Source organism: Lathyrus oleraceus, chromosome 1 (assembly GCF_024323335.1).
Source record: "Lathyrus oleraceus cultivar Zhongwan6 chromosome 1, CAAS_Psat_ZW6_1.0, whole genome shotgun sequence".
Taxonomy (NCBI): Eukaryota; Viridiplantae; Streptophyta; class Magnoliopsida; order Fabales; family Fabaceae; genus Lathyrus; species Lathyrus oleraceus.
In genome coordinates this window covers 66125396-66140902 of record NC_066579.1, presented here as the reverse complement: position 1 = coordinate 66140902, position 15507 = coordinate 66125396, and the positions used below count along the sequence as shown (strand labels likewise).

The window sequence follows — 15507 nt, the reverse complement described above, 5'->3', positions numbered from 1 at the left end:
GTTATACTTTTAGTTGAGTTGATCTTTGTCAACTTTATCACCATGTAGAATTAATTATAGGTAGATAACATTATACCTAATGAAGATTAGCATGGTTAATCAATTAAACATTTTTTTTTTGAACACTTGGTGCTTGATGAATATGACAGATTTTGCTGGTAGGTGAGAAGTTATTTTCATTGCATTGCAACACTTTCTCAATTATAAGCCAGTTTTACAACATCCAGATTATTGAAAATTTGTTTATTTTTCATTCCATTCATGTTTCAAATAATCATAAGCAGATTTTTTTTTTTACTTTCAAAAAATAATGAAAATACTTGTTGCCTTAAAATAATGAAATGAATTTTTGGAAGTACTTTTCAATCTAATTGATTATTGTTCACCTTTCATATATAAATATGATATGATGGAGGAAAAGAAAAAAAGTGCTTAATCAGTGGTTAAAATAGGATAATCCTAAAATTCTATAACTTATAGAGCAAGTTTTGTAAATTACCTATTTTAAAGACAAAAAACTCCACATATTATTCCTTGAATTCAGCATAATTAGATCATGTTTGCAATCACTTTCCTCTAATCAACAAACCACTTTTAATCACTTTTTTTAACAATTCAATGTTGGCACACATAAATAACATTTTCTCTTTTTAAATCACACATTCTTTGTTTTCCTCTTTTGTTTCTACTCTCAACCAATAATACACTAAATCTTATCATGTTTAAATTTTTTTCCTAACTTGAATAAATATTCATTCATGTTCATTCTATTTCTTTGTCAAAAACAACTTCATATTTCCAACCTTAAAACCATGTTTTTTTTTTCAATTTGCATTTGATTTTTCTTCTTCTTCATGTATTTGAATCTTGAAAATCAACATTGAGTTGTGATTCCTTGTTTGTAGTTATGTGCTCCGAAACAAGTACTCCACCGCGTCTTTCTTTCTCTCATAATCTCTCTGAATTTCATCTTCAAAAAGATGTTACTTGCATAGAAACATTGTTGTTAGACTCAAATTCTGAATTTGAGTTCAACACATGTAACATTCTTGAGTTTGAATCATCTTCTGCTGATGAACTTTTCTCTAATGGTGTGATTCTTCCGAAAAAACACACTCCTTTTGCGAAATTTAATCATACAAAACTTCCTCCGCGTCCAACAGTTTCAAATGTTGACAAAACGAAGAAAGAAACTGTTAGAGAGCTGCTAGACGCAAGTTCTAATAATACGAAAAAATCTCATTCCAAATCTTTTTGGGGATTTAGTAGAAGCAAAAGTCTCAATTGTGATACCAAGAAGAATTTGAATTTTTCTTTACCTCTTTTGTATAGAAGTAACTCAACCGGTTCAGCCAAAAAGACGAGTTCAAACAAGCAAACATCATCGACACGAGCTAAATCATCATCGTCGTCATCGTTGCATTCGTGTTCTTCTATGTTAAATTTGTATCCAATGCAAAAATCAAATTCAGGTAAGAGTTATGGAGGATCTTATGGAAATGGACATTGGATTAGTCCTGTTTTGAATGTTCCAACTCCTTGTGTTTCAAAGGGAAGTGCAAGTTTCTTTAAGTTTGGTTCATTTTTAAGTGTTGGAAAGGTTAAGAAGAGTAAGAAGTGATTTTATTCATATGTTATTTATTATCATCAAATCATATCATAACATATAATTAATGTCATGGTTCCATTTTCATCTCTGTTGTTATATATATTTTTGTTCTGATCAATGAAGTTATGCATGTGAATTTCACATGATAGTTGTTACTTTATTTTTCAAATAAAAAAATGATATGAATTTTAGTGGTAATTGAATTGTCACCTTGAGTTTACACTTCTTTAGTTGTTGAACTTTGACAATGTGAATTAAGTAATGATAAAGTTCCACTAATGCATTGTAATTATTTGTGATAGTTTCCTAAAGATTTTGAGTATGAGAAAAGGAATTTTATGTATCTTTTATTGCTGTAAGGTAAGGTTCAAAGTCAAGAATATTCTTTGTCACATTTTGTTATTATTAACTTTTTATGCAAGCTGGATATTTATTTATCTTGATCCTGTTTAAATTTAAATTTCACCCTGTGTAATAGAATATATCTTTGATGCTAAAATTTTCTTTATCATTTTCTCAAGCACAAGATGTTTTTGTTGAAGCACAAGATGTTTTTGTTGAAGCACAAGGGTTTTCGATGAAGTATTTTATGAAAAAAAGAAGAGGAAGTTTATTAGAAACATATTTAAGATTTTTAATTTTTATATTTAAGATTTTTAATTTTTTTTAGTAACAGTAAGTTTTTTTAGAGAGAAACTTATAGAGATAAAAAAAAAGCATTCTTCCATATTTCTTATTTTAAAAAGTGGAAGATCTTTATAGGTATTCAAGAGTTATAAAACACCTATAAACGCATTAGGATTGTGTGATTTATGTATTGAGAGGAGGAAAAATTGAGTTATAAATTGAGTAGAAAATCAGGAATGCTCTTATGAACTTGAATATCTAATTTCTTGTAAAGATTCTTGACTGATAGTTGATTATGTTGGAACAATTAGAATTTTCAAGAAGAATGAAGAATAAGATAGAGTAAAAAAGAGAAACTATATTGTGAAAAGGAGAATTTTATTATGAAGTTGCTGTATATCTGATTTACATTGTCACCTGTATATATAGACAACCAAACACATTATTTGTTAACTGCAGTATTCGATTCTACCGAATACATGCTTACATACTTTGACAACTATATAATGTATTCGACTATGTCAAATACAATTATTCGAATACAACTTTCCTATTAAAATCATGAATTACTAGTTTCTAACACATATCCTAATTCATATTTTCTAAGCTTCTTATCCCAATGCTTCTCTTTAACTCATCGAACATGAATTTCTTCAGAGGCTTGATAAGTATATCATCTAGTTGCCATTATGACTTGCAATACTCAATCTTTCCTTTATTTACTTGATTCCTAAGGAAATAATACCTCCTCTCTCTATGTGCTTACTTCTGTTAGACGATATGCTTAGATCTAGAGGGGGGTGAATAGATCCCGAGTTAAAAACTTGACAAAAAATAAGTTTTAAAAATTATGATGCGGAAGCAAGTTACAAATATCCCAGATCAAAAATCTTCTCACCGAACCCGCTATCAAAAAGCTCAGATATGCGTAATAAAGACAACATCATGATAATGATTCATAAATCAATCAACAACAACTAATCACAACTAGTTGAATACAAAGTAATATGGACAAGTCTATCTCCAATGAAAATTCACAAAAAATACAAGTGAGACAATTTGTAGAACACTTAGTGTACGATCAATAATGTTTGAATTTCTATGTGGTATTGTTTTTCTTAGAAATACAATCACAATCAAATGGCTAGTGATCTACACAATACACCAATTTAAAGATATGTTTAAAATTATGATCCAAACAAAATTGATCAAACGATCAATGCAATCGACAATTTGCAAATCGAAAATAAAAGAGAGATAGAGAGAGAGAGAGTACACAAGAATTTGTTTAGGCAATCCCCAATCGACCTCGCTATGGGTACGTGTGCCCTCAATTCGAATTCAAATTGAGATATTATATTATATCTTACTTTGCAAATGTGAGAATATAAGAGATGTAGAAATCTAACCCTACAAACCTAGGCATGATGTTAATTCCACCACCTCTAAAACCCTTGATCAAAGACTGATCAAGTAACCAACAATGCCGCTTCAATTCACTGTTCTCATGCTATTTCTTTGAAGGAAACCCCTTGTTCTTCAAAGATTTCACTAGGTCGAATTAATTCCAAGCGAACACTTGTTGAAACCCAAGATTTACGAATGGGATCCACCGTCCAACGCTACCCCTTTTCCCAAGAACCTCTCGTTCTTCAAAGACTTCACTCGGTCGGATTCTGATTGCATAATCTTGTCCAAAAACTTCAAACCCTAACAATTTTGAAGGAAAACTCCACCTTGGTTTTCTGATTTGAAATCCTCAAAGTTCTCAACCCAATATCAACAGTACAATCAACCTAATTGGACGTTATCAATCCTAGTCTAGATGACACCCAATCAAAAAATGATTATATGTAGTTTGATTGTGTGTATGCTTAGAAGAGATATTTAAGATGATGCAAATGCCTTGAAATCCCGATTTTGTATAGGTTTTACTCACTAGAAACCTTACTAGACAATGATGCATGTATGAAGTACTTATATGCATGCATGTTTAGAGGCAAAAGGAATGAAAAAGAATTGAAAAAATTATGAATTTTTGGAAATTTTCGTCGCATGGGTCGATCTATGAAAGTCATGTGCCGACCTGTTCGATGCATAGGCCAACATGTATAAGGTCATGTGTTGACCTCAGAATGTTATGCACTGCCTATGTGTCGACCTGAAGAGGCGACACATGAGACATAAGCTACATGCTTTAATATTTCACCATGGGTGTCCCTATGGAATGTATGTGTCAACATATAGTAGAATTTCTTTTTTGTATAGGTCGACCTGTAGATGTATGTGTCGATCTATGATGCAAGTTTTCACAAAAAATGATTTTTCATGCATTTTTTATGCATGAGACCTTTTCCAATTTGTTTCCAAATTATTTTATGCTTCCTAATTCTAAGATGCACATAGAGAATCATAGGATACCGTCCAATATACACTAATGCTAAAATATTCTAGTTTTGACATCATGAAAAATACATCTAACAGAAGTTGCACTCACATACTCCAACTTTTTGATGATGGCAAAACTTGAGACCATGCATTTCGTGTTTCAATGAAAGGCTCCCCCTGAATATATGCATCCCAACTTCATCTTGCTTTTTCCCATTTGATAAAATAAAAAAGAAACAAAGCAATCCATGAGAAGTATCTTAAATCACGTATAAACCAATATAACATACAAAGGTGGTTTGCAAAGATAAGAACATCATTACAATAACACTCACATAGAATGATTTTCATATTGAAAAATAATTCCTAAATATAAATACAAGCATATAAAGTAACAATAGAACATAATTGCTACAACTTATGCCAAATAATATAACACAAACATGAAAAGTGAAGGATACAATGTAATAAAAAACTCTTGAGTTACTACAAAAGCGACACGATTACGTGACATATGCCTTTGGTGCTCCCGAAATGCTGAACGCGCATGTGCTCTAGCAAGGCGATATATAGATTTACCACCACATAAACCAAAAACAAAGATGTTATCATAAAATTGACACACAACAAGAATTTTGCTAACATTATAACATGTTCAACCATATTTCATGCAAGAATAGATAACAAGCCAATACGCCAAGAGCATATTTCAAGCATATAGAAAGAATATCATAAATTCATAAATATGCATATAAGTTGACATACATCAATAGAAATTTTTGGAAGTAAACATTCATGAACTATTTCATGCATCAAGAATATCAATCATTTGGAACACAAGCAACATGCAAAGGTAAAAGCTTACTTACAAAAGGGAAAAAGGAAAATGAAACAATATTACCTCTCTTATGAATTGAAGAAAAATGAACTTTTATGTGGTTAACTTCCAAGGAAATTTAGAGCAAAAGTATATAGAGTGCATACAATAAATCATATTTAGGCAAGATTTAAGATATCAAGTATCCATAATTCCATTCGAATGTTGAAAAACAGTTCGATCACAAGAGGTTATGTAAAGATATCCGCAAGTTGATTTTTACTATCAACATAATCAAATACGACGTCTCCTTTCTCAACATGGTCACATAGGAAGTGGTGAAGGATCTCAATCTGCTTAGTGCGAGAGTGTAGCACCTTATTTTTTGGTTAGATTAATAACATTGGTGTTGTCGCACATAATAGGAATATGTTGTAGTTTAATATCAAAATCAAGTAGTTAATGCTTGAGCCACAAAACTTGAGCACAACAAATACTGACCGCTACGTATTCCACCTGGCAGTTGACAAAGCAACGAGAACCTGTTTCTTTCTATGCCAACTTACTAAGGAATTTGAAAACATGTGGAAAGTTCCACCAGTACTCTTCCTATTCGATTTGCAACCGGAAAAATCGAAATCGATATAACCAACCAAGTTACAATCGTTTCCCTTAGAGTATCAAAATCCATACTTAGAAGTACCATGAATATACCTAAGAATGCATTTTACGGCTTTTAAATGAGATTCCTTAGGGGATGATTGATAACGAGCGCACATACACACACTAAACATAATATCCAACCTAGATGCAGTAAGATATAAAAGAGAATCAATCGTACCTCTATACTTCTTGTCATCTACATCCTTACCATTCTCATTCCTTTCCAAGTTTCCATTTGTAGGCATCAAAGTGTCAATCGACTTTGCATCTTCCATACCAAATCTCCTTAGTAAATCATTGCAATATTTGGTTTGACACACAAATGTCCCTTTATTAAGTTGCTTGATTTGAAGTCCAAGGAAGTAATTTAACTCCCCCGTAAGACTCATCTCAAACTCACTCTACACTACCTTTTCCAAGTGTTTCTCCCGTGTTGTTATCTCTATAAGTAACATATCCCTTATTCTTTGGCACAAAGTCAACGAATATAAATATGTCACCTGTCATATGTCTTGAGCATCCACTATAGAGAAACCATATCTTCTCCGTAGACTCAAGACGTTAAACCTGTAGAATCAAACAAAGAAAATAATTATCCAGTTTTCATTGGGTCCTTGAGAGTGAGTGAAATCAAGGTTGCAGTTGAGCAACCATTGGAAAGCTCCTTTAGAAACTAAAAGTTTCCTAAATTTGCATTTTTCAATAGTATGACCTTTCTTGCAATAATAGAGACAAGACAAGTTTTAATGGGACACACCTTTATTATTAGACTCATTTTTGACAAATTTACGCTTCTTATATGAATGGTTTAAAGACCTTTCATACTTTAATGGATCAATAACAAATGAAATCTTTGGTTGTAAGGCTTTGTCTAATTTGACTTGAAGAGCATTTATCTCTTTTTCCAATCATGACAAGATTCACAACCAAACCTAGAAGGTTTTTCATCCTCATTCTTGTCACTTTGAATATCTACCATAGATATATTAATTGCTTCTAACTTCGTTTCAAATTTTAATACTTTAGCTTCTATGTGTAAAAATACTTTTTCATGTGAAGCTAATTTTTTAAAGGCATTTAAGGCCTCTCCATGATAAGTCATTTAGCTTCTATGATAAGACCTATCTTCAAAAGCTTTTTGTAATTGAAGATAAGACAAGTCATTAATAGTTTGAAGCTTAGAAAGACTTACATGTTTTTTCTTCTTTCAATTTACCATAAGGCAAATCCGGGCCAATTCTACACTTGAAGTAGAACTTTTATCTCTTAAGGAATCACTTGCGCTCTCCCAAGTAACATATGCTCTTCTAGACTTGCTATATCTCTTGTGGTGGCCTTTGTCTTCGTCTTTCTTAATCTTAGGACATTCCGGTCTATAGTGAGAAAATTCTCCATAACTATAGCAAGAGCATCTAAGTTTACCCTTTTTGTTCTCATCTTCTCTTAAGGTTTTTTCCACCCTTCTAAACTTGGTTAAGTTCTCGTCAGAGTTCTTGACTCCATTCTTTTATATACCTTTGGTATCTTTTGACAAACAATCTCATGTCTTCATCATCGAAGTTCTTGTCATCCCTTATTTCACAATCACTTTGTTCAATATATGAGGGATTTGAGCTTGAAGTCTTTAGAGAAATAAACTTCATCTCTTCAACATTATCTTTTCCTTTCTCCTTCTTTACCATATTCTCATGCTCTTTTTCACATTTTCCAAGCAAGTGAATTCTTGCTCATGTTCTTCCAATTTTCCAAACAAAGTAGTGAGATCAAGTACCTTAAGATCATCTGCCTCTTTGATATAGGTGACTTTGGATTGTCATTCCCTATTAAGACAACTCAAAAATTTATTAGTAGTAATTTCATTGGAAATAGGCTTACCTAATGCATTGAACCACTTATTGAGATGAATGAATCTCTTTTGCATTTCGGCAATGGTTTCACCATGCTTCATACGAAAAAGTTCAAACTCTTGATTCAATGTGTTGATCCTAACTTGTTTGACCTCAATAGTCCCCTCATGGGTAACTTGTAATGCGTCCCACATAGCCTTGACAATTTCACAATGGGAAACGCAGTAAAATTCATCAACGCCGACTATGGATATGAGAATGTTTTGTGCTTTCCAATTGTAAGACCATAATTTCTTATCATTATCATTCAATTAATTTTCCAGTTTTGGTATGACGACGCCTTCACTATTGGTCATAGTAATTTTATGAGGACCATTGATGATGATGTCCCATACACCATTATCAACTGATTTTATATGGATATGCATACAAGCTTTCTAATAGCCATAATTTTCATTGGTGAAAATTGGTGCTCTATTGTACGTCCCTTTAGCTTCGGTAGCCATTATCTAATAAGCAAATCTTAAGCACAAAATTAACCGGAGCTTGTGATACCACTTATTAGACGATAGACCTAGATCTATAGGGAGAGAATAGATCCTGAGTTAAAACTTAACAAAAAATAGGTTTTAAAAATTATGGCACGGAGTAAGTTAAAAAAATCCCAGATCAAAAACCGTCTAACCAAATCCGCTATAAAAAAGCTCGAATATGCGTATTAAAGGCAGCAATATGATAATGATTCACAGATCAATCAACAACAACTAATCATAACTACTTGAACACAAAGTAATATGGACAAGTCTTTCTCCAATGAAAACTTACACAAAAATACAAGTGAGGAAATTTGTGGAACAATTAGTGTGCGATCAATAATGTTTGGAATTCTATGTGGTATTGTTGTTCTTACAAATCCAATCATAACTAAATGGTTAGTGATCTACACAATACACCAATTTAAAGATATGTTTATAATTATGATCCAAACAAAATTGATCAAACGATCAATGCAATTGACAATTTGCGAAACGAAAATAAAAGAGAGATAGTACACAATGATTTGTTTAGGAAGTTCCCCAATCGACCTCACTATGAGTACGTGTGCCCTCAATTCGAGTTTAAATTGAGATATTATATTATATCTTACTTTGCGAATGTGTGAATACAAGAGATATATAAATTTAACCCTATAAACCCTAGGCTTGATGTTGATTCCACCATCTCTAAAACCCTTGATCAAAGATTGATCAAGTAACCAACAATGCCACTTTAATTCACCATTCTCATGCTACTTCTTTGAATGATACCCCTTGTTCTTTAAAGCTTTCACTAGGTCGAATTAATTCCAAGTGCACACTTGTTGAAACCCAAGATTTACGAATGGGATCCACCGTCCAACGCTACCCCTTTGTCCAAGAACCTCTCGTTCTTCAAAGACTTCACTCGGTCAGATCCGGATTGCATAATCTTGTCCAAAACCTTCAAACCATAATGATCTTGAAGGAAAAACCCATATTGGTTTTCTGATTTGAAATCCTCAAAGTTCTCAGCCCAATATCAACGGTACAATCAACCTAATTGGACGTTATCAACCCTAATCTATATGGAACCCAATCAAAAAAGGATTATGTGTAGTTTCATTATGTGTATGCATAGAAGAGAGATTGAAGATGATGATAATGCTTTGAAATCCCGATTTTGTATAGGTTTTACTCACTAGAAACCTTACTAGACAATGATGCATGAATGCAATATTTATATGCATGCATGCTTAGAGGAAAAATGAATGCAAAAGAATTGGAAAAATTATGAATTTTTGGAAATTTTCGTCGTATAGGTTGACCTATGAAAGTCATGTGCCGACCTGTTCGATGCATATACCGATCCATACAAGGTCACATATAGACCTGAAGAGGCGGCACATGAGACAAAAGCTACATGATTTAATATTGCATCATGGGTGTAGACCTATGGAATGCATGTGTCGACCTATATCATAATTGTTTTTCTATAGGTCGACGACCTGTAGATGTATGTGTCAATCTATAATGCAAGTTTTTACAAAAAAATATATGATATTTTATGCATTTTTGATGCATGAGACCTTTTCCACGTTGTTTCCAAATACTTTTATGCTTCATAATGCTAAGATGCACATAGAGAATAAGAGGATATCGTCTAATATACATTAACGCTAAAATATACTAGTTTTGACATCATGCAAAATACATCTAACAAAAGTTGCACTCGCAACTTCTACAATGACATATATGATAATTTTTCAGGTCAATAATTGATTTTTTATCTACAAACAATTTCGTTTTCTTAGGATCCATGATATTGATCTCTTCGAGCAACATTTCTATCCATACTTCTTGACGTGTTGCATAAGATGCAACTACGTACTCAACTTCAGAAGAGGATAATGCCATAATGTTTTTCTTTCTTGAGCTCTAAGAGATTGGTGCTCGCTCAGTCATGAATATGTAGCTTGAAATACTTTTCTTTTCATCTTGGTCTCCATTAAAATCAGAATCATTGTAGCCATGTATCTGCATCTATGTTTGTATTATTCCGCGTTGGCATTAACACACCATGATCGATTGTTCCTTTTATGTATCTTAACACTCTCTTTACTACCGTGAGATGATATTCTCATGGTTTCTCCCTAAAGTTGCTCAATAACCCAATACTTTGACAAATGTCAGGCCTGGTATTGAACAGATACCTTTAGGATCCAATGATTTGCTTGTACAATGTTGCACTTACAAATTCATCATTTATATCCTTTCTCAATTTTGCTCCAGTCTCCAATGGTGTGACAACTGCATTACTGTTGCTCATATTGAACCTTTTCAATATGTCTTGAGCATACTTCTTCTGGTGCAAGAACACTCATTCACTTGTGTCTTTAAACTCCATCCCAAAGAAATATGACAAATTCTCTAGGTCAGACATTTCAAATTCTTGTATTAGTTCAACTTTGACTTTTTTTATTTCCGCTTCATCTGTAGTTGTAATCAACAAATCATCCACGTACAAGCATAAGATAAATCGACTGAGCATGCTTGCATTGTTGACATACACTCCATGTTTTGTGACACATTTTGTGAAACCTACTTTGACCAGGAAGCTATAAATTGTCTTATTCCAAGACCTTGGGGCTTGCTTTAAGCCATATAAAGTCTTCCTCAATTTGTACACCTTTTGCTCATGTCCTTTGATTTCAAATCCCGGTGGTTGACTGACATAAATCTCTTCTTCAAATGGTCCATTCAGAAATATTGACTTTACATGTATCTTTCACCTTTTGTATGCTGCAGTCGACACAACAATTCAGATGGTTTCCAGCCTTGTAACAACTGGATAAAGTTTGTCGAAGTCAATACCAGGTTTTTATAGAAAACCTCTTGCCACTAGTGTTTCCTTATACTTAGAAATTTCACCAGTTGGCCTTAATTTTAACTTGTATACCCACTTCACATTAATTGGCTTCTTGGTTGACTTTTCGACAAGCTCTCAAGTCTTATTCTTCTCGATCGCCCTGAGTTCTTCTTGCATGGTGTGATACGGTGAACTGACTTTGTGTTTTTGCTTTGAAAAGCAATGTTGCGGATAACAAGAGTCGCCACCGACTTTTCTTTTATCCAATAAGGAAAGGCGGAAAAGAACAGGAAAGACCTTGATTAGATTTTGAGTTCGGGAGGTACATTATACAAAGGGAAGGTGTTAGCACCCTTTGTATCCATGGTTATCCATGGGCTCTTAATTGCTTAACTCACTTATGTTTTCCTTGTTTGAGAAAGTGTTTGAGAAATATGGTGTGTTTAGAAAATATTTTGAAAGGAGAGTTTAACTTTGTAATGATTCTTGTACGAATGTATACAAAGTGTTTATCTCGTTTGATTTTGAAAGACGTTTAGAAAAATATAACTCGGCGATGATTCTGGTGCGAATGTATACCAAGTGGTGATTTTCTAAAAGATGTTTTGAAAAGTGTGAGGTGTGAAAAGTATTTTAAGCTGGGAGCAAGCATTTAAGAGTTATCCCTAACCAAGGTCTTTATAGGTATTTCCTATCCTTAGGAGGGTAAAACTGTCCTTACTATTGAGAAGTAAGTAGTCTTATCCTTTGGATGTAAAGGGTCATCGTGGGGTCGTCGATTGGTCATTGAAGGCAACATTTGTAAGGATACCTTAGCATTCAAAGAGACGATCATCATTTAATCGTAGGCTACAACGAAGGGTCATCGAGGGACAAAGTCATATATTCGAATGCAACGTTCGAGGGACAAGGTCATATATTCGAAGGCAACGTTCGAGGGACTATGATTTATCTTGTAGGGACATTGACCTTTTGATCGAAGGGACTATGACTTATCTGTTTAGGGATGGTGATGATTTAATCGAAAGGGTCTTTGCTAAGGGTATCCCCACATTCGCGGGACATGACCATAATATTGTAAGGCAACAAAGAGAGGGTTACCCTAGAGGTGCAAGTGTGGAAATGATTGGATTCAGATATATTATCTTGAATTAATTTATCTAAGTTCGATTATTTATCTTTCCATGTGATCCTATTAGCATACATCTAGACAGTTATATTCACAGTACGGAAAAATTAAAGTGCGAAAAATAAGACTACGCTATTACATGGCTTCGAGATGGGGGTACATAATTTAAAAGGGGATATAAAATATCTAAATCTTAATTAACGAGTACAAAATTAAAAGGGCATAGAAATTTCATGACAAAAGAAATAAATAAACTAAATTTAAGAATGAATTAAGAATATTTTTAGTCTATAATAATAGAAACTTTTTTTTATGAATTTATGGAAAAACTTAGACTAAATTGATAGAAATTTTAAAAGAAAAGAGAAAAAAAATATAATATTAGATTTTTATTATTCAAAATAGCCCATTTTAATTAGTTGAGTGATATATGAAAATTTAATTAATAAACTAGATTAAATTATATCCTAGTTTAAATAACCAATATAATATATTAATTAGAAAATTAATTAATGAGTTTTATTTTAATAATAAAAAAATAGTGGTGAATTAATTATAGTGGAAATGGAGTAAACATAGTAAAAAAACTGAAAAGCTAAAAAATAGGTCCTGGGGGCAACACCACCATGCATGTTACCGCTTTCTCTCTTATGGCAAGCTACTTTATTTTTTCTCATGCTGTTTCTTTCATGTGAATACAACAAACCTGTAACTTCATCTTATATCAAACCACACACATAAAATAAGATCATATGTAATCATCATGCAATAATAAAAATAGCCATGCACAAATCAAGAAGCTTATATTATTTTACTCATGTATTAGTTCTCTTTACTGCAAGTGATAATGATAAAACAAACCTTACACATACATGTTAAAGACAACAAAAGATTTATATTATCACCATTATATCATCGTCATCATTATTATGTAATAACAGCATGTGAAATAAACATAATCATGCTAGAAACAACACTCATATAATAATAATCAAATGGCAGATATAATTCTTTAATCATGCAAACAGAATTTCTCCAACATGCTATGACATATCAAGAACAGATGCATACTTGAATAAAGCAATATCAACATCCACCAAACCATGAATACATCATCTTAATATATATATTAAACCAATATTATTCATGCATGAATTAAGGAGTATTACAAGGTAATCATGCTGGATGCAAATTCCATAATGAACACTTACTGGGGATTTGATTCTTCTAGCTTGCTCACTGTATGTGTGTTGTTCTTATTCAGGCTATGAATGCTTTATGGTTGCTTCTCTTTTCCCTGCCTGTGAATATTCTTGCTTCTGCCTTGCCTTGTGTATCTTCTTCTGCTGTATCTCTCCTCTTTTTTGTCTTTTCCCTCTCGCTGCAGCCATATGAAGTATTTATAATGGTGTGGATTAGGGTTTAACCTTGCTAAATATTTGGATCCCTTCCTATACTTTAGGGTTTAACCTTGCTGAATATTTGGATCCCTTCCTATACTTTAGGAGAGTTAGGATTTAACCTTGCTAAATATTTGGATCCCTTCCTATACTTTAGGAGAGTTAGGGTTTAACCTTGCTAAATATTTGAATCCCTTCCTATACTTTAGGAGAGTTAGGGTTTAACCTTGCTAAATATTTATTAAATACAAATATTATTATAAATAATGAATAAATGGAACATGAGTCACTAAATTATAAAAAATAGTTATTATAATTTAATGAGCTTTAACAAATAAAATTAATTTAAAATTTTAATTATACAATTAAAATTCAAATCTATTTTTATTTATCATTAAATTAAAACTATTTTATTTATAATATAAAGTTTATTTATATCATACAGATAACCAAAATTACTATTATTTTTTATATCTGTATCACATAATAAACAAATTAAAATTTATAATTTATATGAGAATGTATGATAATGAATGAATGCAAATGTGAAATGAATGCCATGCATGAATCAATTTATCATAAAAATTAACAGGCAAATTTTGGGGTATGACAGCTGCCCCTGTTCAATATTCTTAAATCGAGAGAATTAGAATGGTATGTACGTCATTCGTGATATGGAGGTGGAAGATTATTGAACACTTAGAATGCCCCAAAAATTTGCACTTGTTAATTAAAAGATAGTCTTGATGGAGATGGGCTGAAAGATGCCATCCAGAAAGTTTGATGATGAGAGCTTCAGAGTGCGTCGTACATTAGACCATATCTGAAGACATGGGTGTCACACTGGGTCGTACGCTAGACCGTATAATGAGTCATCCATTAGGTGATATTAGGGTGAGCTAAACCTGATGAGATAAGGATCAGAATGGGTCATACGCTAGACCGTATCTGAGTAGCAGAGTGAGCCGTCCGTTAGGCTGTATCTGGAGAAATAAAGATCCGAATGGATCGTACGCTAGATCGTATCTGAGTAGTAGAATGAGCCGTCCGTTAGGCTGTATCTGGCGATAAAAAGTAGTTGCACGCTAGACTACATTTCAGAATGTACCGTACGCTAGGTAGTATCTGATGAGAAGAGCCAGACTGGGTCGTACACTAGACCGTATCTGAGTTGCAGAATGAGCCGTCCATTAGGCTGTATCTGAGGATAAAAGATCAGAATGGATCATACGCTATGTAACACCCCGATAAAACAAGATAATTATTTAATTTAAGTTAATAATATATTTATTAATTTAATTAAATAATTGGAATATTATTATTGGAATTATTATTATTGGATTATTATTTTATTGGAAGAAAAGTTGGAATTTAGAAAAGGTCCCATTTAGTAAAAAGGTTTATTTTTCACGTGAAAAGGAAAAAGGAGACAGAAAAGTGGAAAAGGGCAAAGAGAACCATAGAACAAGGGTTGGAGAGAGGAAGAGCTTGAAGCTGCAGGAAATTGCCGGATTAACTCAGGTAAGGGGGGTTTATCAACGTTTAATGGGTATTATGGGATAATATGTAATGGGTAGTGATAGACTATTGATTTGTCCCTGATTTGAATGATGCATGATGAAAATTGTGAAAATGTTGGATGA

The 15507-nt window shown here is 32.7% G+C and overlaps 1 protein-coding gene across 1 annotated transcript; it reads left to right on the top strand.

The window, feature by feature from the left end:
* Positions 1 to 543: 543 nt before the first annotated feature.
* LOC127115481 (uncharacterized) lies at positions 544 to 1952 on the top strand. Its single transcript, XM_051047022.1, has one exon. The coding sequence runs from the start codon at positions 908 to 910 to the stop codon at positions 1619 to 1621; it is 714 nt and encodes a 237-aa protein (XP_050902979.1). The 5' UTR covers positions 544 to 907; the 3' UTR covers positions 1622 to 1952.
* Positions 1953 to 15507: the final 13555 nt, after the last annotated feature.

Bases quoted from the DNA above. Each gene is read 5' to 3' on its own strand.
- LOC127115481 (XM_051047022.1), top strand. From the start codon at position 908: ATGTGCTCCGAAACAAGTACTCCACCGCGTCTTTCTTTCTCTCATAAT.